The following is a 23,857-nucleotide window of genomic DNA, read 5'->3' as shown; positions in this document are numbered from 1 at the left end:
ATCTCTCTCCCTCTCCTCTGTTATAGGCCCGTTATTTTTTCCACTCACCCTCACCCTCAGTCTGGCATATGCACATCTGTTTGGACCCCTCCTTCCCTCCCTCCGTGTACTTCTACATCAGGGCCCACCACCAGCCTGCATGTTTTCCCCCTTTTTCTTCCCTGTCTCACCTTCATGATTTGGCCCACCGTTCTTTCCCTCCCTCAGTCCCAGCTTCCCGTTCTCCTCTTCTAAGCAGCTTGCCGAGGATTGCCAGTTGGCTGTAGCGAACCTAGCAAGCTGCCTCGGCCTCCGCAGCACATTCCCTCTTCTGCAGTCCCGCCCTTCCTCTGACATACGGGACTGTGGCAGAGGGAACGTGCTGCTGAGGCTACAGCAGCCTGCTAGGATCGCTACAGCTGAATGGCTGCTTAGAAGATGAGACCAGAAATCCGGGATGGCGGGAAAGAAGGAACGGCAGGCCAAATCTAATTACCCTGTGGCCAAATTTGGCCCATGGGCCAGAGTTTGACACCCCTGCTGTAAAGCTATACACTATTCCTGACTGGAGCTAATGCAGACAGCTGTGCATTAAAGCTGTTGACCACAGAGCTTCCAACATGAAGTACCCATACAAAAATCAATGCCAGGACACAATCAATAAGCAGTACACAAATTACTGCTGTTCAAAATTGCAGCAGTAATCCACAGTTCATTGTAAAATGCCCCTCTTCCTGTCAGTGTGTGAGTGGTAATTGGTTCACACACTGTCCAAAAGCAGATATTTTTGAAAAATTGCTAGTGATCTGTATCAGCCCCACAACCCTCAGCAGCCCCCCTACCTGTTTGTCTAGTGGCTCAACTGGACTCTGATAATAAGAAAGAACTCCCTTGCCCCTGATAATAAGAAAGAACCCCCACCCAGACATAACTGACTCCTACATAAGAACATGATAATAGCAATACTGGGTCAGACCAATGGTCCATCTAGCTTAGTATCCTGTTTTCATAGTGGCCAATCCTGGTCACAAGTACCTGGCAAAAACCAGAAAAGTAGCAACATTCCATGCTACTGACTTCAAGGCAAGCATTGGCTTCCCCCATGTCTGTCTCAATGGCAGACTATGGATCTTTCCTCCAGGAACTTGTCCAAACCTTTTTTAAACCCATCTACTACATCCTCTGGCAACGCGTTCCAGAGCTTAACTATTCTCTTAAGTGAAAAAAAATATTTCCTCCTATTGGTTTTAAAAGTATTCCTCTGTAACTTCAATGAATGTCCCCTAGTCTTTGTAATTTTTAATGAAGTAAAAAACTTCTACCCGTTCTATACCACTCAGGATTTTGTGGACTTCAATCATATCTCCTTTCAGCTGTCTCTTTTCCAAACTGAAAAGAACCTAACCTCTTTAGTCTTTTAGTCATCTTGGTCACTCTTCTTGGAACCTTTTCCAATTCCACGATATCTTTTTTTCAGATATGGTGACCAGAATTGAATGCAGTACTCAAGGTGAGGTTGCACCATGAAGTGATACAGAGGCAGTATAATATTCTTAGTCTTATTTCAGCGCATTGTCTACAATGATACTTAGATCTTTTTCTTGACTGCTGCGTCCTAAGGTGACCATAGTATCTGGTAACTAAGGTTTTGATTATTCTTCCCAACGTGTATCACTTTGCAATTTTCCGTATTAAATTTCATCTGCCATTTTGATGCCCAGTTTTCTAATGCCTCCCTGCAATTTTTCACAGTCAGCGTGCATTTTAACAACTCTGTAAATTTAATCACTTTATTTGTTGCTCCAATTTCCAGATCATTTATAAATGTTAAATAGCACTTGTCCTACTACACATCCCTGCAGCACTCCACTATTTACTCTCTTCCATTGAGAAAAATGGCCAATTAACCCTACTTTCTGTCCAATAACCAATTCCTAATCCACAGCAAAACATTGCCTTCTACCCCATGACTCTTTAATTTTCTCAGGAGCCTCTCAAGAGGAACTTTGTCAAAAGCTTTCTGATAATCTAGATAAACTATGTCAAGTGGCTCTTTTATCCATATGTCTATTCACACCTTCAAAGCAATGCAGCAATTTGGTAAAGTAAGACCTCCCTTGGCTGAAGCCATGCTAACTCTGTTCCATTAAACCATGTTTGTCTACATGTTCCATAATTTCATTTTTCATAATGGTTTCAGCTCTTTTACCGAGCACTGAAGTCAAACTCACCAGTCTGTAATTTCCTGGACCACTACTGGAATTTAAAAAATTGTAACATTATCCACCCTCCAATCTTCAGATACTACAGATGATTTTAGTAATAAGTTACAGATCACTAATAGCAGATCAGCTGACTGTCTGTGCTATACAGATGTGATCCTCCATGTTGTGCAACAATCAGCATTGATTGAGATCAGCATTGATTGAAACAATATATGTACCCTTGATGCAGGCTTTTTAAGTTGAAACACAGACCGTGTTGGGTCCATCTACATCAGTGGTCTCAAACTCAAACCCTTAGTGGGGCCACATTTTGGGTTTGTAGGTACTTGGAGGGCCGCAGAAAAAAATAGTTAATGTCTTATTAAAGAAATGACAACTTTGCATGAGGTAAAACTCTTTATAGTTTATAAATCTTTCCTTTAACAGTTAAAGGAAAGATTTATAAACTATAAAGAGTTTCACCTTATGCAAAATTGTCAATAACTATTTTTTCTGCGGCCCTCCAAGTACCCTATTTTTTCTGCAGCCCTCGCATTTAAAGTTTAATATCTTTCCTTTCTCAAAACTGACACATTTTAATCACTATATTGAAAATAAAATCATTTTCCCTACCTTTGTTGTCTGATGACTTTATTTTTCTGTGCATTTAACTATGTTTCCAGGGTCTTCTTGTCCTTTGACTGGTTTTCTCTCCATCTTTACTTTCTGCCTTGCATCCATCTTTGGCATTAACTTAATATTCAATTTTTCTGCTTTCTTTTCAAAATCTACGTTTCCATGTCTTACCTTCCCTTCTATCTCTCTCTTCTTCAGTCCCTATTTCCATGGTCTGACATCTCTTTCTTTCCTTTCTCTCCCTCCCTCCTTACTTCCTTTCCCCTGGTCTGGCATCTGTCTCCTTTCCTCCCCCAACTTTTTATTTCTTTCACCCTGCCCCCTTCTTTCTTTCTCTCTCTATCCATGCCCCCATTCTTTCTATATGTCTGTCTTTCTCTCTCTCTCCGTACGTCCTTTCTTTCTTTTTTTCTTTCTCCATGCCCGCCCTTTCTTTCTGTCTTTCTCTCTCCATGCCCCTTTCTGTCTGTGTCCCGTTTCCTTTCTTTCTTTCTGTCTCCCTGTCCCCCCTTTATTTCTTTACTTCTCCCTGCCCTCCCCCAAGCCACCACCATTGGGGAACAGGCCTCACCGCCGCAATCAGGTAACAGGCCGCCACCGCCACAATCGGGGAACAGGCCAGTGCTGAGGTCTTAACTCTCCCTGCTTATCTTCCCCAGCGCGGGGCCGACCAATTCACACCACCCGACGTCAATTCTAACGTCAGGGAGGAACTTCTGGGCCAGCCAGGCAGCGATTGTGTACTGTTACATCCCCACTTTTTCTGTTTCTGGTTGCTTTTCATGGGGTTTTTACTTCCTTGTTGTTTTTGTACAGACTGAGTTCTTTCAGTCACCGTTTGGTCACCATCTGGTCCAGGTGATTTATTACTCTTTAACATGTCAATTTGCCTTCCTACCCCAGACTTAACAAAAAAATCCTTGGTGTGCAGTGTCACCTCCCATCCCTCTCAAACATTACCAGTTCCCCTCCGTTAACTGTAAAACATTTGTGGTGTCTAATGGCAACTCCTCCACCCACACATACACAATACTACCTTACCATTAAAAAATATACCCAGTATCTAGAACATTCCTTACCCTGCTATGACTCTTTGGCCCCCAGACCTCCTCCCAAAGACAGGAGTGATGCCCCCTTACACCTGCCTCTGTGTAGCTTTTTATTTCTTATTTTGAATTAGACTGTACCTGTCATATTCCAGATATACCTGTTTTTATCTTTTGGAATCTGCCTCAAACCTGAAATTAGTATAGGCTGAATATAAAAACAGATAAAGTAAAATAATGTGTATTAAACAATCAAATCAAATAAAACAATGGGGGTCCAATCCTTGATTTTATTAAAAATGGAAAAGTCATCGACTAATCACCCTATCCAATAATAAATGGACTTTGCATGAATGAATTCCTCCTCCTTATTTTTAATGCCTCAATACCATTCTGGTATATCATTTAATATGGGAGGAGGGATATCTCCAGTGCTTGCAGCTATTATGACGTTTGAACTAGTCTTATCAGTATAGCCTTAATGCAAGCTATCATTGGTCCCTTTCAACTCCCCTTTCTTATTTATTTATTTTTTTTATAAATACCAGATATTTCTAATTGATGTTTAATTTCATTAAGGTTTGTTTGTAGTCAGATTAATTAATATATTTTCCAATGTAGTAACCTTAACAGACAATATTAGGGAAAAACAAGCTTTCAGTTTAACTCTTGTACTTAGCTTTGTTTTCCCGGCCAGTTTGATGTGCGGCTGATGATATGATCTTCTTGCTAGGTTTTAAAGTAACTTTAGAGTGCTTGAAGGAGCGTCCTCATTTCACTCTACATAGAGCCTCTTCAGGAGAATTGCATCTACTAGCTTAAACACCAGTACAATGTTCCGTATTATCGCACTTAATGGAAATGCAGTATCATGCTTTTGAAACTGCATTTCCGTTAAGAGCTAGAAAGTTGGTAAACGCAACAATACGGAACATTGTACTGGCGTTTAAGGTAACGGATGCAATTCTCCTGAAGAAGCTCTATGGAGAAACATTTAGAAATACCAATAAGACTACCTAATTGCTTTTTTGTAAATGTGTACAACTTTCAAAGCATTTATTTTACAGGTAGGTGTCAGATGTTAACTCCCAAATGTTAGTCAAGGATGTCAAATGTAATCTTTTGTGTTTAAAAGTGTGGTTTTGGCTAGTCTTTTGTGTGTGTGTGTGTGTGTGTGTGCGTAATATCCTAGGTTCAGGCCTCTGAGGAGCAGCAGAAAGTAGAATTGACAATGAGAGCCAAGAGTGGTTGCATAAAAAATATATTTTATAGGCTTAATATTACAAATATAGAGTTAGATTTTGAGCTGCTTCTGTGTGTGTTGTGACCAGTCAGGCTCCTTGCCTGCCTTGGTCCCTGTGGTATTGCTCTAGTGTCCACCGGGGGAGCCAGAGAGAAGCCCAGGTGAGAGCAGGCTCAGCTAGAGCAGGGCGTGGCTCCCCTCTTGAAAAGCCAGTGGATGTTAGCAAGCTGCTGGCAGGTTAGGGAGGAAGCTCAGGTCTCTTCCTAAAGAAGAGCTTCCCAGCTCAAGCACGGGTAATACCTATGACCCCATGGAAGTGGAAGAGGCTGGACCCACTTCAGAGTTGCTGGAAGCAGATCAGGAAATGCCAATGGAGCTGCAAGGAGAGCTGGTCCCTGAGAGCTTGGAGGGGGCTCCCGAACCGATGGAAGTAAGCTTGGCAGCCATTTTCAAAGCCTGAGCTGCAAACTGTGAGGTTTTTTTAATTGTTATTTTGGGCTGAGGTTGTGTTTTTTGTCAGCTTGGGCACTGACTGCCAGAACTGTGGGGTTGTTTTGCTATTTTGATTCTCTGCTCATTTTGTGAAGAAGCTGAGAGTGCCTTTTTATGGGGAGAAGTTTGCCAACACCTGGGAGGGACTTTGAAAGCTGTTTTAGGTCTTTTGCAGGCAAATTTTAGGCACTCCCCTAGACCCAGCAGTGCTAAAAGATAAGCTGGAGGCTTTGCTATGTAAGACTGTTTGAGTGTTTGGTGCATCATAACAGGGAACTGAACTTTATTGAAACCTAGGAGCAGGCTGTTGGAAACCTTTATGGAAAAGAAGCTCTGTGGAGTAGAACCACAGAGAAGATTCTGTTTGCATTAGGAGAAGAAATCCTGTACTTATCCAGAGTTTTCCTTGGGGAGTTTTGTTTTGCAAACTGTATTGAATTTGGATTCGGCCATTTTGTTTGTTTGTTTTTTGTTTGAGCATTCTGACATTAAATGTTTCTGTAAGAACTACATCCTGGAACTTTGTGGATGGTTTTTTTCTTTTCTTTGATTATAATTTACAGTGTCTCCAGGGTGACTCCATACTGGGTCACATGCCGGTGCAGTTTTTAGCTTTAACCGCTAGGGGCACTAAGGAGTCCCGTTGCTAGACTCTAGTGCCAGTTACAGTATATAGGAAAAAGAGTAAATAGAAAGTGCATGTAGTGGTATACCTGAATGAATATGCGTATATGTCTGGTTCTGAATAGTGGGTACATAGGTGTGAATAGACAGAAAAGGAGAGAGAGAGAGAGAGATAAGAAAGAGAGTCCAAGAAATAAGCAAGAGAGGGAGAGGGTTTTTGTCTGCATTTATAAGATTGAGTCTTGTTCTAAAAAATAGTATCTATTGTTGTTAAGTACATATTTTCCAACATCTTTCTCTGCCATAATTTAGTACTTGTTTGAGATAATGGTCCTTAATTGAAGCATCTGTCTTTAGCACATCTGTTGAAACTCCAGGGCTGAGGTGGATACTCCTAGCACTGTGCCAAAGGTTCTTTGATAATCTCAAGTACTGGTATTTCAGAAGTCATTTCGTGGCATTCTAATGATTTTTTCTGAGACATTAGAGCCTTTTGTTTCTCTGCATTAACATTCCAGAGTCAGATTGTTCAATATAATATCCCAGAATCCTTTGCTGACACTCTGGTTAGGCCAACATGTGGACTATGACTAGGCCCACAAGTTACGCATATATCTCTGGAATCTAGGCAGATGAGACAGAGCATTGAAGGACACCATGTTTAAGAAGATTGAAGGAACCAGGTGAAGAGGGCAACCTGCAATCAGATGGTTGGACACGTTAAAAACAGCCATGGGGATGGTGCTGGAGGACCTTACCAGACTAGCACAAAACTTATATTTTTTAGATCTGTAATTCATCAAGTCGCTAGGACTCTAACACGAGTCAATGGCACCTAATAATAATAATGTGGCTTTTGCAAATGCTCATACTTAAATTGTATGTACATATCTAACCTGTTATGCTAGTATTCTATAAAGGAAAATAGGACTGTGGTAAATGAACAAAGATAGGCATGGAGCCACACAGTGGGTTCAGGTGAACAAAATAACTTTTATTTTGAAGTGTCAGGTAGGGGGTCCTGTTGAATTTATAGGCAGGAGAGAAAAGAAAATACAAACTAGTTATTTTCAAACAAGAGTATCCTTGTGGCCTGCTCCTGCAGAGGTAAAGCATGCAATATATGCTGCTAGGCTCTGGTCTGGCTCCCAGAGTTACCAGTACAATTGTTAACAGTACAGTTGGATCAAAGATAATAAGTTGCAAGGTTCCAAATCAAACTTGGCCTATCTGATTGTTGCAGTTTTTACGTTGTTGGTGGAGGCATATGTAGTCGGGCATTGCTACATCCCTCTGGTCCTCCCTAACATAGTTGTGTCCTGAGCTTTTATACCTCCTAGTTCCTTTTCTCCTGGCTGACCTATGTCACTGTCCTATGTCACTTCCCCATTGGGTGAGACTATCAATCTTAAGGTAGTTCTGACACTGTGAGGGAGAATCCCAAAGTGGAAGTGGCAACATCCTTTAGACTCCCCTCACAAGGACTTAATTTCCATATAGAATATATTCCATTCAGGTGCCCTCTAGGCACCAATATTTATGTACACTGTTATAGAATTATCACACACACATCTGTTAGCTTTGTAATAGTTCACAGACCAATTTTTTACTGAGATGAGTTGACTGGATGAAAATAAGATGTGGGGATGTATTGTGTATGATTTTTTTAAAATTGTAATTCATTTTCATTTCAGCTTTTTAGGTGAGGTGTAACTTCGAATAATGTAAAGTAGTAGATCTAGAAATAAAATACAGTATAATACTGTTGTATGGTATCTTTCACCTAACTCTTATGTGGAATAAAGGCAACTGAAGAATGTTTTTCTTAAACTAAACTTTGCCAACACATACCAAAAGGGACCAGTAGACTTCAGTATGCAGATGAAAAATTGAGCAGCATTAAATTCTATAACACACACATACACACAAAGCGAACCCCAAAGAGGTTGAAAAAATACAGAAGCAATATGTTTGCCCACCTGGTGTCAGATCCATAGCTGACTTCTCGTTACATCCTTGCAGCGAGTCCAAAGTTCTGGTCATTTGACTGGCAAAGTCTTCGCCCCCATTCATGCATTCTCGCTGCAGGTGATGTCGCAGATCAGTAATGTCGTACTCATAACCATCCAGGATCGGGGTCTCTCGGATACTCAGGGTGCCACTGGAGTTGTGTCCCTGAATGCGAGCATTGCGCAGGCTCTCGCGGCCATGGCCACTAATCAGAACCGATGGGATGTAGTGAATTTCATTGGCTGCTTCAGCACTAGCACTTTTCTGAGGCTGAGGCACACGGCGTCGCTTGCACCAGCGTCGACGGGTATAAAGAATCATCACCAAGCAGAGAATAGACACCAGCAGAGCAATCATTCCTCCCTGTTCCAGGATGAAATACACAATAATTAAAATGTTTCCATTGTCCAAAGAATAACTACCCTAATTAATTAATTGCAAAGTGGACAAGAGGAGAATGATGGACTTATCAAAAACTCATGAACACAATAAAATTCAAAAACACTGGATATTTAAGTCAAAAACAATCTCTATAAGAACAGTGCAGTGTGGACAGCAGAAGAGCACCATGAATATATTAATAATATATATGGGAATAAATGAAGTCCTCAGAAATATATCTCACCAACTTACAATCTCACTAGAACAAAAGTTGTTACTTCAGGTGATCATTTATACCCAGATTCTCTACAGATTGCTCAAAGTTGGGCATGCAGTTATGGGCACTGACCAAAGATCTATGTGTAAACCAACTAGGTGGTGATCAATTTTTTTGTGTTAACAAGTACTTTATTGGTAGTAATTAGGAACTACATATGCATCTTCCCTATGCCCTATAACATGCATACTCAAATTTCATAGCATGCACCTCCAACAGGGGTGTGGCCATGGGAGGGATATGGGCAAATCAGGAACATTCCCAGAAATTAGGTGATATGTTATAGAATACCTGCAATAGCGCACCTAACTGCCATCAGTGAGCATTTACACCAGCCTTTGGCAAACATAAATCCTTTCATCCAAAGCTATCAAACAATATATTAATCCCAGTAAATATCTCAAAATTGTTTTGCTTTTTGTGATCCTTAGTAGGCTCCTGTCGCCTCATAGGTGTTTCTGTCATGCCAACATGGCACAAGCCATTTCTTCATCGGATCTTATTATATCTTGCTTTTTATTATATAGATTTATTTTTTTCTCTTAACTTTTTCTTGTAAACTTTTCCTATAAATAAATTGCTGAAGCAGCGCCTCCACCAACACGATCATGTGTCAAAATTTTTTCTTCAGGGTCGAGGCTCCCAACAATTGCGTTTAGAAATAATATAAATTAGAATCCCAGGGGTTTAGTACTAAACGGCCTATTGTTTTATCCTTATTTGTTCTCTTTTCTATATCAAATTGTAGTTCTTCCCTGACTTCCCTACGAAGTGCAACTCTGTCTATCCCTATATTGTATGTTTCCCTTATTTGAAAATGATTTATTGTTCATCGCTTTGTAATCTTTGAAAAAAGCGATTTTATCAAATATGAAATAAATTTGAAACTTGCGTAGCCACAAGTGGACCCAGGTGGGCTGAGATCCACGCAGTTTGGGCTCAGGCCTGCTTAAAATTTCATCTCCTTTAGTATAGCTGGTGGGGATTCCCAAGCCCTGACAGCCGAAGACCTCCTTTCCACTGAAAGAATTTACATGGGTGGTCGCCTCCACTGTTCCCAGCCACAGGCCACATACATGCTCAGTTTTCAAGCTTGGCTGTGGCTCCAGGATAATGCCAGCGATCACCCAACATGTAAACTCTTTGGTGGGGAGGAGGTCTTCAGCTGATGGGGCTTGAGCACATCTATGCCATTTACTTAGGTAGAAATCGGGGTGGGGGAGGAGCAGTAATTAAATTTGGGTTTGCTTTAGCTGTGGGGGTTAGAGATGACATTTTTGTCCTACTCTAAATCAGCTGCCTGGTTACGCTACTGGATTTAAGGATTTACACTTTAGCATACACTGGATTTAAGGATTTACACTTTAGCATACACTAACACTGTTTATGTGCATTGAGACCTTTTACTATACAACGTTGGGAAATGAGCTTAGTGTGTTTTAATGCAGGACTTTCCCACACAATAAGCTCATTTCTAATGCAACAGTATTTTTAAGGCATTTTTCAATTTTTTTTCAGGTTATATTCTAATGTTCAGAAAATGTAGTAAAATAACCTGACTTAACAGTAACTCTTGTTGATAACTTCCTCCTTTGATGCTCTTGTTCTGATAAACTAATATGAAGCCCAATTTTGCATAGACTGGAATATGGGACAATATAAAAATATCCAAGTTGGGACATACAAATTTCTGCAGCATACTTGCAAAAAGGCCTCCTTAAATTTTAGAATGTGGAAGTAGAGAATGACACGGGGACACATTTTTCCCCGTCCCCACGGGAACTCATTTTCCCGTTCCGTCCCAGCGAGTTCTTTTCCTATTCCTGCCCCATTCCTGCAAGCTCTGTCCTCATCTGCACAAGCCTCAAACACTTTAAAATCAGAAGTGTCCAAGGCTTGTGCGGTTAAGGCAGAGCTTACAGGAATGGGGCAGGACCAGGGAGGGTGACAAAACTCATGGGGACTGGATAGAGAAATTTAGTTCCTGTAGAGATGGGGACAAATTTGTCCGCGTGTCATTCTCTTTGTGAAACATCAAATATGAAAGCTGGATGGGAAGATTTTCTTGTGATCAGCACCATAACCTGTGAGTCTGAGCAGCATTTTTTTTTTTTGTAAAAGAAGTGTCTGGCTTGCTAGTCATCATGGTCCACATTTGCAAACTAGGTCAGACATAGGAATCAGAACCAACTAGGGGGTAATTCTAGTTTTTGTACATTAAGTCAACTAGAATTCAATGAGCCATTGCATGATAGAAGTATATCTCTGGGCTGAACAATACAAATCTTGCCAAATACCAGTCTTCCCATCACTTATTAATGTTATTTACTGTAACTGACTCATGGCTGATTTAGAGTGGTGGGTAACTGTGTGTACAACATATAAATATGAAAAGATGATGGCAGAACGTTTAGGTACTAAGTCCTTCAATGAGGTATGGGGGTCCATTGACTAATTTTATTATGTTATAATTAAAATTGTTTCTCCTTTTTTTTCGTTAGATTCCTTACACATCCAGGGAGGGTGGGAGGGTAATTAATTGGAAGAGTAAAATTTATTGTATTGTTATCATAATATATAATATTATTGTTTATAATTAGGATAAGAAGGGGATAACAGAATTGTTTAATGTAATAATTGTGATGATAACATTGTATTTTCATACAGTTTTTCTGATTCTTCAATTGTATACATTATAAAAGTTTGAAATGTCAATAAAGATTTACAAAAAAAAAAAAATTGGTAGCATGGAATGCTGCTACTCCTTGGCTTTTGGCCAGGTACTAGTGACCTGGATTGGCCACAGTGAGAACAGGCTACTGGGCTTGATGGACCATTGGTCTGACCCAATAAGGCTATTCTTATGTTCTTAAAGTATGGTCATAGGACCCAGATGCTTTGAAACGACTGAATGCTATATTCTTTTGCAAATGAGCTCCTTGGACACCAAGTCAAAGAATTGTACCTAAGTGCACTTAAATACCTAACTGCTGTTTCACCCTCCTGCTGTATGGCGCTTAATTTCTGTTAAGTTCCCTTTCAGCACCAAAAGTTAGGGGCCTAATTGGGACCTACCTTGTAGAGCCCTTGTATAGAATTACGGTACACAGCCTACTGAAAAATAAAATTTTATACCTGGGTGCACGCAGAGCTTAAAAAGGTAACCACATGATTCAACCCCAGATATTTATTTACAGATGTTTAATTCTCTTAGGAAGTGCACTTGTAGTTCATTTAGGTACCTTATTAAAAAAGAGTGAATCAATTTAATACAAGGAAAAATACAAATTAATGCACTTACATTTGATATCTTGGTGTTAATTTTTTTTTTTTTACTGTGCATTTAAGAAATTTTCTGTAGCATAAATGTGTGAAACAAACTTAGGGCTCCTTTCACAAAGCCGCGATAGAGGTTTCTACCACAGACCAGCGAGGCAAATGGTCTGACGCTCATAGGTATTCTATGATTATCAGTGCATTTACCTCGCTGGCCAGCGGTAGAAACCTCTATTGTGGCTTTATAAAAGCCAGCATTAGAAAAGAATTCTGATTGTCCAAAATGTATTTATTTATTCATTTTTCTATACTATTCTCACAGGGGAGCTCAGAATGGTTTACATGAATTTATTCAGGTGCTCAAGCAGTTTCCCTGTTCGTCCCAGCGGGCTCACAATCTATCCCTTGTACCTGGGCCAAGGGGGGGGATTAAGTGCCTTTGAATCCACAACCTCAGGGTGCTGAGGCTGTAGCCTTAACCACTCCCCCACACTCTCCCTAGGCTGAGCAGGCTGAGTTAAAGTTACATTACATTACATTACATTAGTGATTTCTATTCCGCTTGTGCCTTGCGGTTCTAAGCGGATTACATTAGAAGATGGCTGGACATTTCCAGGCGATGACAATACAATTATTTGTATAACTTTACAAACTTTGCAAACCTAACTTTACTTAACTTTTCGTACATAACTTTACATGAATAAGTCACTGCTGCATTCTTATGATAGTTCATAATGGGCTCCTTTTATCAATCAGCGGTAGAACATTTTACTCCAGGCTGGCGACGCACATAGTAATTGAATGAGTGTCGGAGCATTTACCTCACCAGCCCACAGTAAAACGCTCTACCGCTGATTGATAAATGGAGCCCGATAGTTTCCCTGTAAAATAAAAAAAGTAAAAATTTAAAAAACCACAGTCTTCTCAATTTCCTGCTGAACAACCGAGACTACCTTTCCTTTCCACTCAATGTGAAAGGAGGGCCACTTTTAGTCTTATTACCTGTTACTTTAAAACTTTTTCTTTGAGCGGGATTTGCTATACAGAACTAGTAACTACAGATGAGAATTTGATATAAGCAATGTCAGGATGACACTGGTCCCCAAATTAAGAGATTTAGGACTACAGCAGCTCTAGAATTCACTAGCTAAAGCCCTATTACAGGCGCTGTGGGAATACATTCATTACTAGCCCATCCGAGGTCAAAGCAGCAGGAGAAAGGAATCGGTTATCAAGCCAATTTGTAGTCTATTCATGGTTCCTTGGCAGCAGCAATAAATTTTGAGATGGGTTAGTGCCAGGCAGGTGGATATTTAAAAACTGTTTGTGCCTGGCAGAGTCCCTGCTGGCACATTGACACAGCATTTTGAGCTGTCTCCTTTTTCTCAGAGACCTCATAAAACATGTCAGAGGAAATGGAGGCAGTCGGAGCCTGCCCAGTCTGCCAAAGCCCACCATCACAGAAGAAAAAGAGCATTCCAGATCTTGAAATAGTCTAAAAGCAGGAATTCATTGATGGTGTCAGCCACTTGTTTATGAACATGATAGAGCAGGAAACAAGTATTTTACTTTTTAAATACTAAGTTTTGCCTTATGAGCTATTCTGACTTCATCAAGGGACTCTCCCAAAGCCTTGAATGTGCCTCACGCAAGAGAAGAGGTGGAGTATCCAGATGAGTCCGCATCACCAAAATTAAATTGAGGCATATCAGACCCAATATTCAAGGCTACTTATGTGGCCATAGACATCATTAGTAAATCACAGATGTTCAAAACATTTTTCTAACATACTGAATTGACAGTTGAATTGTTCACAGATTTTGTATTTTAACTCCCAATTGTATATTAGTTTCATAGACATAAGTGGGTTTAAAAAGGAACAGAGTAGTTATGCAAATAAATACCACCAGATACATTTGCATGCATCACTATCTATTCATATACAAAATGAGTGAAGCAAGGTCAGGTCAAGTGCCACAAAGATGTTATATACCCACTGCAGTGAAAGTCAGCTTCTCTGCATATGACTTCTATATCACAGGAACAGAAGGCCTAACTTACTTCATATGTAAGTTCAGTGGCATCATTTAAATGCCATTGAATATACATTTAAAGTTAAGCACCGGCATCAGCACTTAGGCCATCTTTTACTAAGCTGCGGTGGAGGTTCTACCGAGGCCTAGAGCGCTAAATGCTCCGACACTCATAGGAATTCTATGAGCATTGGAGCATTTAGCACTCTGGGCTGCAGTAGAAACCTCTACTGTGGCTTAGTAAAAGGGGGGGTTAGTTTGATCATAGGCAGCAGTGGAGTCCTGCGGAATGACCTCTCACAGCTCCTGATTCACCCACCCACCTTCTCCCGATGCTACACTTTTCAATCTTCAGGTAGCCGCTGCACAGCGTCAACGGGCAGGCCTGTCCCCTGAAGTAGAATGAAGGGTTCCGGAGCAGGCCTGCTCGTTGACACCGAGCAGTGGCTGCCTGAAGATTTAAAAATACAGAGGAGGAAGTGGGTGGGAGAGTAGAGCCATAATCAACCAGCGACCACCAATCCTTGTGGAGGCCGTGGCCCCTGTTCTCCCCCGTTCCGACGCCCATGAGTTTGATAATTCAGCAGCCAGCTGAATATCAGGTGCATCTTGACTCTGGAAACTCTTCACTGTGGTTCTCCGTGGTCCTTCTTTGCCATGGAAAATCAGAAGTAGCAGTCTCTCGGTAAAAGTCCTTAAAACTCCATTGGTAATAAAGCAATGTCTGTATCTGAGCATCACTAAAAAATTGCTCATTGACAAAGATTTGCACTGTAGTCGTGGCTCAATATACTAGCCCCCAAATTCTATATATGGTGCCCAGAGAATTGATGCTCATCAGCATGGAGCTTAGTACATGTTAACCGGGTCTCAGTTAACTGGTACTCTCATCCAGCTGCCAAAAAAATTGCGGGTGAAAAATAAAATGTCCCCCGAAGCACCAATGGCAGTGGTCCTGAGCCACAAACCCTCCTCCCACCCTCAAGCCCTGAAGAACTACAAGCGGTAGCAGTCCTGAGCCGCAAATCCCCCCTCCCTCCCTCAAGCCCCAAAGCCCCAAAGCAACTTAGAGAAGAAACCCCCTCCCTCCTGCCCTGAAGCACCATTATGGCAATGGTTCTGAGCCATAATAGCCTCCGCCCCCCTCCTTTTCTCAAAACCCAAAGTGGTAGAAAAAGGCGGTGATCCTGAGCCGCAAACTTTCGCTCCCTCTCTTTCTCTTCCTTACCCGAAGCACAGTAGTCAGCCCCGGCAGGGATTTTCCTCTGACGCATCATGTCCAGCGCATCAGAAGAAAGGCCCTGTCAGGGCTGGCTACGAACAGCCTGTTTTGAAGCTGCCTCCTGCTGACCGGCTGCACTTTGGGTAAGGAAGAGAGGGAGGGAAGGAGTTCGCGGCTCAAGACCACCGCCTGCTTCTGCCACTTCGGGGCTTGAGGGAGGGAGGAGGGTTTTGAGGCTCAGGACCGCTACCACTCTTAATTAACCAGAAAAACAGTTATCCGGTATCCACCAATCCCCATGGATGCCAGCTGAGATTCTACTATACCCACTATATATAGAATTGCATTCAGCAGCCATATACTACATAACATTTTGGTACACCCATTTAGGTCAAGGAAAAACCAGACTAAATATCTGCACAGATCAGGCTTATTCTATAACAATGCGCCTAACTTTTAGGAATGACCATAATCCACTCATGCTCTTCCCTTAGTCATGCCCCCTTTTCAGATTCATGCACTAGAAGTGACGCAGATCGCTTTATAGAAATGTGCCTACAAAGTCATATGCATAACTTCTAATGAATGCCAATTAGCATCAATTATTAGGTGTTAATTGCCAATTATAGGCACTGACTGGCTTGTTAAACAATTAAGGGCTAGATTCACAAAGCAAACCGATCGTGTACCGATCAGTTTGCGATCCCTTTGCAACCTGATTTCCCTCTGGCCCGATTCACTTACCTCTCTGCCAACCATCCTCCGTTCCACGCATGCAAATGAGGGGAACGTCATGTAAAGTAGGCAAGGATGCGATTCACTAACCAAAACCCTGCAACACCGACTGGGCTGGCCGATCACAAACAAGCAACTGCTGAGGACCAGTCGCTCAAGTGCTTTCCGACTGCCCTGCCTTCTGCCGCCCTGCTCTCCTGCTGCCATAAGCGCCTCCTGCAGCCCCGACTCTCCCTGATCTCCTGCTCTCTGCTGTCCTTCCCCGCAGTGCAAGCCTGTGGCTTTAAAGCGGGGCTGCACTGCGGGGATGGGTGGCAGACAGCAGGAGAGAATAAATCCCTAGCTGCTGTGGCTCTTCACAGCAGGGACTCACCGGGGCAGTAAACTTGTGTCGGCGAAGGGGACTCTCCTGGCCCGATCTGTGCAAGATGCCAGTTTGCGAGTGCTGCTGACAGGGGATGGAGGAGAACCGAACTGCGGAGAAGTTTGCGGATTGTGCCCAGCGTCGCGCAAGTAAAAAAAACAAAAACAAGCCACAGACATCAAACGTGTGCGCAGACCATCTGCAGGCAAAGCAGATGGTCTGTGCATGCATCGGGATCGCACACCAGTGATCCGTGCCAGCAGATGGGGGTGTTCCTTCCATCGCCCCCATCTGCATATTGCAGTTTCAAGAATCCATTGGACCTACCCGAATCAGACACGGATCGGTCCCGATCGGGCAGGTTCATGAATCTAGCCCTAACTTGTGTGCACAAATCGGCTATGTGCACCAATTTCATAGGCAACTTAAAACACCATATATAGAATTTGGGCCTAGTTGGGTCTTTCACTTTCAGGGTTGGTTACAGCTGGGGATGATGGAGAAGAAATTAAGGTCATTATTTCAAGCTGACACTTCAGAATAATTTTTAGGGATATGCAGTCTTTTGAAATGACATAGGAAGCATCAACAGTATTTGTGCAAACTCTTCATATATGCTATACAGTCTTCACAAAAAGGGCACATTCTTTGCAGATAGACTTCCCAAATTGAATAAGAATTTTTCAAACATTGTCATGTGGCAGTAACACCTTTTTGTAGAATAGTGAGTAGGAGGGGTATATAGTACTGTACTGCAGATGGTAGAATGAGTTGTTACATAGAAACATGATGGCAGATAAAGGCCAAATGACCCATCCAGTCTGCCCGTCTGCAGTAACTATTATCTCTTCCTCTCTCTTCCATGTGACTGTCCCAGGCTTTCTTGAAATCAGAGAGTGTCTCTGTCTCTACCACCTCTACCGGGACACTGTTCCACGCATGTACCACCCTTTCTGTAAAAAAGTATTTCCTTAGATTACTCCTGAGCCTATCTATCACCTCTTAACTTCATCCTATGACCTCTCATTCCAGAGCTTCCTTTCAAATGAAAGCACCTCGACTCATGTGCATTTACATCACGTGGGTATTTAACGCCTCTATCATATCTCCCCTCTCCCGCCTTTCCTCCAAAGTATAGAAACATAGAACATGACGGCAGAAAAGGGTCAGGGCCCATCTAGTCTGCCCACACTAATGGCCCACCCCCTAACTACCTCCATGAAGAAATCCCATTTTTTCTTAAAATCTGGCACGCTGCTGGCCTCAATTACCTGTTGTGGAAGATTATTCCAGCAATCAACCACCCTTTCGGTGAAGAAATATTTTCTGGTGTCGCCATGAAATTTCCCACCCCTGATCTTTAAGTCTATCCCCATACATCTTATGACGAAGACCACGCATTATTTTAGTAGCCTTCCTCTGGACTACCTCCATCTTTTTTATAACTTTTTGAAGGTTCGGCCTCCAGAATTGTACACAATATTCTAACTGAGGTCTCACCAGAGTCTTATACAGAGGCATCAATACCTCCTTTTTCCTACTGGCCATACCTCTCCCTATGCACCCTAGCATACCCTTTTAGTTTATTTCTTGGAGTGGGGATTTTTTTTATCATTATTTGCAATTGTTAGAATGGGGCTTTGATTCCAGTTACATATTAGAATGGGTGATTTGTGCAGAAGGGTGGTGATGCAATTTGCAAGGCAGGTAAAAGGGCTGTGGGAGGGCAGGAAGTAAAGGGAACAGAATGATTACCGGTATGTGTTGAAGTTAAAAATGCTTGATCTGTTGCTATATTTCTCTTTTCATTTCAAAACAAACATAATCTAAAACAAGAAAAACATTGGGGTGTCTTTATAGAGGAAGCAGCAGCTGGTCTTAGATGAAATATTAGAACTCAGATATTCTTTTTGAAAGAAGCCTGGTTGAAGGCAGGGAAATTATATCTGTGACAAGTTGTCCAGGTGGCTATATCTTACATTACGAAGGGGAAGGTCGTGGAAGGGGTATCATTTTCAGGGAAAGCTTGAGGTTAGGTTTGGGATCAGTAGAATTATAAGGGTGATCTGTATTTTTTGTTGGTATATAGATTGTCTCATTTGGGGAGGGGCTCTTTTTTGCAAGTTTAACTGGACAGTTTCTGTTGACAGATATGAAGATGGTAATTTGGGGAGATTTTAATATTCAGATAGTTCAGAAAGATTTGAGAGGGAATTTTTGAAATATTTGGAGGATATAGGACTTTGTCAGCTTGTTATGGCTAAAACTCATATTGCAAATCATATTTTAGATTTGGTTATGGCACCATCAGATGTAAAATACAGAGATATTTTCAAGTTAAGAGAAGGTCTTGGTCCAATCATGGTTTGGGGAAAATATCAGGTTTTAGATCAGTTATAGAGCCCCAGAGAGTAAGAGCACCTATGGAGTTCTAAAAGAGGTGGGTATACATAGGTGATAGCTGCTTTTTGGGGGGAGAGAGACTGTTTAGGGGGCAGCTTTTGGGAGGAGAACCTGTTTGAGGGAACTTCAAGGGGAGGGGGAAACAAGGTGTGTTTCAAGCTAAAGTGTCACCCAGGAATACTGAGCAGTGGCTTTGCTACCCAATGCTCCCGGCATGGTATTATTTGCAATACTGATCGCAAGAAGTGTTATTGGAGTGACTAACTTGTGGAACTAAGCTACTGCAGGTTAGTCACTCTTGTGGTATATTAAAGTGTGGTAAAAGTGCAACATTTATCACACCTTGATAACCACCTCTTAGACATTCTCTATAATAGAGAGAGGAGTAACCAGCAACAGAAAGGAGGTGTTGATGCTCCTGTACAAGTCAGTGGCAAGGTCCCACTTGGAGTACTGTGTTCAGTTTCTAGGCCATATCTTGCTAAGGATATAAAAAGACTTGAAGCAGTTCAGAGGAAGGAGACAAAAACGGCACAGGGCTTGTGTCAAAAGACATACAAGAAGAAACTAGAAGAGAGGAAGGACAGGAGAGATATAATACAGATGTAAAAGTTATTAATTATTTAATTCATTTTTTTATCCCATTCTCCCCAAACGAGCTCAGAATGGGTTACATACATAATATACAGTTTACAGGTTACAATTTGCCATAGATTTTTAATACAAGTTTTTTTTATCCTAATGAGGATCCTAGTACCAATATCTATTTCTTTGTAATCCATCGGCAGTAGGCAGGGGAGTTAGGTGAAAAGGTATGTTTTTATTGCTTTCCTAAAGTTCAGACCTTCAAGGGATCTGATCTGTGGGGGCATTTGCTTCCAGTGGCTTGGTATGAAGTGGGAGTAGGAACACCGTTTGGTGGTTTGCAGGTGAAGGGCACAACCAGGGGGCGTTTTGAGGCGTATTTCATCCTGGGAGTGGAGGGACCTGTTTGGCACATATGGAGAAAGCTTAATATTGAAATAAATATTTTACAGAGAAGGGAAAACAGCAAAACTAGTAGGCATGAATTGAGTTTGAAGAGTGGTAGACTAATGCCAGGAAATTTTTTCATGGAGAGGGTTGTTGATTCCTGGAATGCCCTCCAGGGAAAGGTGGTGGGAGGTGATATAATTTAAAAATGTATGAGATGAGCACAGAGGATCTCTAATTAGAAAATGAATGGTATAAAAAAAATCCCAAAACTTAAATGGTTGCATATGTGTTTGATGTGACGCGTGATAGTTAGATGGCAACTCTGGCTGTAAAGAATTAAGGGCAGCTCCAGGCAGTCTGCATCTCATATATGGAAATCCAACTTAGGATGAGCTAGAGAGGGCTTCAGTAGAACTCCAGTAATTTGGAATGTGAAGATAGTGCCGGGCAGACAAATGGCACGATGGCTGGGATAGACTGGAGTGGGCGTTTACAGCAATTCCAGTAGTTGGAACCTAAGGACACTGGCAGCTGTGTCTCAGAAATTCCGATAAAAGGCAGTGATCGAGTATTTTATATCACATTCATTGTTGGTTTAATCATGAATTGATAATGAGTGTGACTATTGGGCAGACTAGATGGACTGTTCAGGTCTTTATCTGCAGTCATTTACTATGTTACTAATATCTATCAGTAAGTAGGCACCTACCTGGCCTCTTAACATAGGCACTTTGTTGTATCATTGCCCTCCTTGTGCCTAGATTCAGGACCCATGAGTGCAGGGCTCCAGAAGGAAGCCTGGAGCATGGTCCCTTGCCCAAGAACATTGTAGCAATGGCCAGACTAGGCATGCTGGGGAGGAGGGAAAATACAAAAGAGGAGAAAACTCCCCAGGTACTTGCAAATTAAAGGCTTTTAATGTCATGCTCCAGATCTAGTTCAAACTGATTGAAAGTACAAATGAGCAGGAGAAAACTGCTGGGTCAAAATAACAAAACCCCCAAAAAAGAAAGAAAGCAAGATCATCTTTTAAAGCAGTCCAATTAAAAAAGCCTTTTTTTTCTTCCTCACTTGTAGCCTTAATGAAGCAGAACTGACATGCATGAAAGCTCGTTTAATTGATCTCTTACCTTACAGAGCATGACTCAGCATGAATAAAGGAAATGTATTTTAAATCCTCTTCTGAAAACATGGCACCTAATTTTTCTCAGCATACAAAAGCAGTGCTAGCGAGATCAGGAATTGTGTTGGCACCAGAGCACCTGGGGAGACTCATAGAGCTGTCACATAGGTCAGGTCTTTAAGTAGACTACAAACAGCTTCTCTATATCTGATTTTATACCTTACTAGAGGTCCATTTCAGGAAGGAGCAAATTTTTATTTTATTTGATAGCCTTATTTCTGTTTTGAAATCACCTATAGGTGTGGTTTGCATACTCTATGCCAGTGGTCTTCACAAATTTTGAAGTTGGGTCCATTTTGGATCCAAAACAGCTTAAGGAAAGCCTCCAAATATTTCCATGCAGGACAGAAACACTGTTGACCAATGTGTGTCAATGACATCTATCCCCACCAGCTCACCTTCAAACTTTCCATTGAGGGCATCTTTGGTCTTAAAAAATATAATCACGTAAGCCCTTTTTATGCTAGACTACATTGGCTGCCTTTTGGGGCCAGAGTGTTTTTTAAGTTTGGGTGTGTTTGTTACAAGGCTCTTTTTTGGATTACTACCCTCTTATCTGGTACCATATCTGAAACTATTTAATTTAAAAAAAAAACATACCAGAAATTTGGGTAAGTTTATCTTCCCTACCCCAAGGGCCTGTCGTTATAGAACTTTCTTTGACAGGACATTAGAATATCAGGTGGGGAAAATGAATTCATGGATAAGCCAGTTGATTGTTCAAGCTCATTCTTACCCTATATTTAGGAAATTATTAAAAACTCATTTATTTGATAAACAAGAATGTTGATTTTTATTAAGGGCTCCTATTACAAAGGTGAGTTAGGGCCTTAATGCGCGGAATAGCATGCGCTAGCCGCTACCGCATCTTGAGCAGGCGGTAGTTTTTCGGCTAGCAAGCGCTATAGCATGCGCTAATCCGGTGCGTGCACTAAAAAAGCTAGCACACCTTTGTAAAAGGAGCCCTATGTTTAAGTTTACAAAGGTATTTTTATTAGGCTTTGTCTTTGTAACCCTTTCCTCCAACTATGTTGTATTTAATTGAGGTATTAACAGCTGTGTGTCTGAAATTGTATTTTAACTGTGGTGTATAAATTTTGTTTTTTAGCAGTGTGTACGTGATTATCAAGTTTCAAGTTTAATATAAATTTGATTGATCGCTTATTCAAAATTCTAAGCGATGTACACGTCAGTAAAATTACAAAATTTAGGGGACAACAAAGCGGACGACAAAAACTAAATCTTGTAAGACACATTAAAAACTAACATTACAAACATATTAAAACAAAGGAAAGAAAGGGAAGAGAAATACAAGTACAGTAGTTTGATAGTAAAAAGACATTTATGGGGAAAAACAATGGGAAGGGAGAGATCCATATACTTCAGAGAAGTTATGAAGTGCAATCGAAATAAGACTACTAATCAGGCTTTCTAATTATCAAATGCATCCTTAAAAAGAAAGCTTTTTAATTTGCTCTTAAATCTGTCCAAGTTGCGTTCTTCCCTTAAATAGATAGGGAGTGGGTTCCATGTTTGAAGGGCTGTGACAGAAAAAGTGAATTGCCGCCGTGTATTAATAATTTTAAGTGAGGGAATTATTAGTAAATGTTGATCGTTTGATCTCAATAATCTATTTGAGGTGTAGGGAATCAGTAACTTATAGATAAAATCAGGAGTTTTGTATAGCAAAGATTTGAAAGTAAGCAGACTTAGTTTATATATTATACGGTGAGCTACCGGGAGCCAATGCGCTTTTTTAAGGAGAGGTGTCACGTGATCGAATTTCTTAGCTTTTGTTATAAGTTTATTAATTGAAATGTTTTTAACTTTCTCTGTTGTGAACCGCCTAGAACTACTGGCATGGCGGTATACAAGAAAATAAATTATTATTATTATTATCCTCGAAGAAGAGAACATTTCCAAATGTATTCTTTTTGTCTATTGAGAACTACTTCAACTAATAGCCAATCTGTCGATCAAAATGGGAAAGATTCCGGAGGACTGGAAGGTAGCGAATGTTACACCGATCTTCAAAAAAGGTTGAGAGGAGATCTGGGAAACTACAGACCGGTGAGTCTGACCTCGGTACTGGGAAAGATGGCAGAGGTGCTGATAAAGGACCACATCATTGATCACCTTAACGGACACGGTCTAAGGACTAGCCAGCACGCTTTCATCAAAGGCAGATCTTATTTGACAAATTTGCTGCACTTCTTCGAGGGAGTAAACAGGCAGATAGATAAGGGTGACCCGGTTGACATTATATATCTGGACTTTCAGAAGGCGTTCGACAAAGTTCCGCATGAACGACTACTTCGTAAAATTGCGAGCCATGGAATCAAGGGAGAAATGCTCACGTGGATTAAAAACTGGCTGGAGCATAGGAAACAGAGAGTGGGGGGTGAATGAGCAATACTCAGACTGGAAGAGCGTCACCAGTGGAGTGCCGCAGGGCTTGGTGCTTGGACCCATACTCTTCAACATCTTTAGAAATGATCTGGACATAGGTACGACGAGCGAGGTGATTAAATTTGCGGACGACACGAAGTTATTCAGAGTATGAAGACACAGGGGGATTGCGAAGATCTACAATGTGACATAACCAGGCTCGAAGAATGGGCATCGACATGGCAGATGAGATTCAACGTGGATAAATGTAAAGTAATGCATGTCGGTAAGAAAAATCTCAGGCAAGAGTACAGGATGTCCGGGGCGGTACTTGGAGAGACCTCCCAGGAAAGGGACTTGGGAGTTCTGATCGACAAGTCGATGAA

General features: G+C 41.4%; 1 protein-coding gene across 1 annotated transcript in view; it reads right to left on the bottom strand.

Moving 5' to 3' along the window:
• Positions 1-23,857, bottom strand: part of ASTN1 (astrotactin 1) — a 463,118-nt gene that overhangs the window by 340,700 nt on the left and 98,561 nt on the right. The window contains exon 3 of the mRNA XM_033915539.1: positions 8,204-8,597. Coding sequence (XP_033771430.1) covers positions 8,204-8,597 — 394 coding nt within the window. The remainder of the gene's footprint in view (positions 1-8,203; positions 8,598-23,857) is intronic.

The sequence above is a fragment of the Geotrypetes seraphini genome, chromosome 12 (genome assembly GCF_902459505.1).
Source record: "Geotrypetes seraphini chromosome 12, aGeoSer1.1, whole genome shotgun sequence".
Lineage (NCBI taxonomy): Eukaryota > Metazoa > Chordata > Amphibia > Gymnophiona > Dermophiidae > Geotrypetes > Geotrypetes seraphini.
This window is presented reverse-complemented; position numbering and strand designations above follow the sequence as displayed.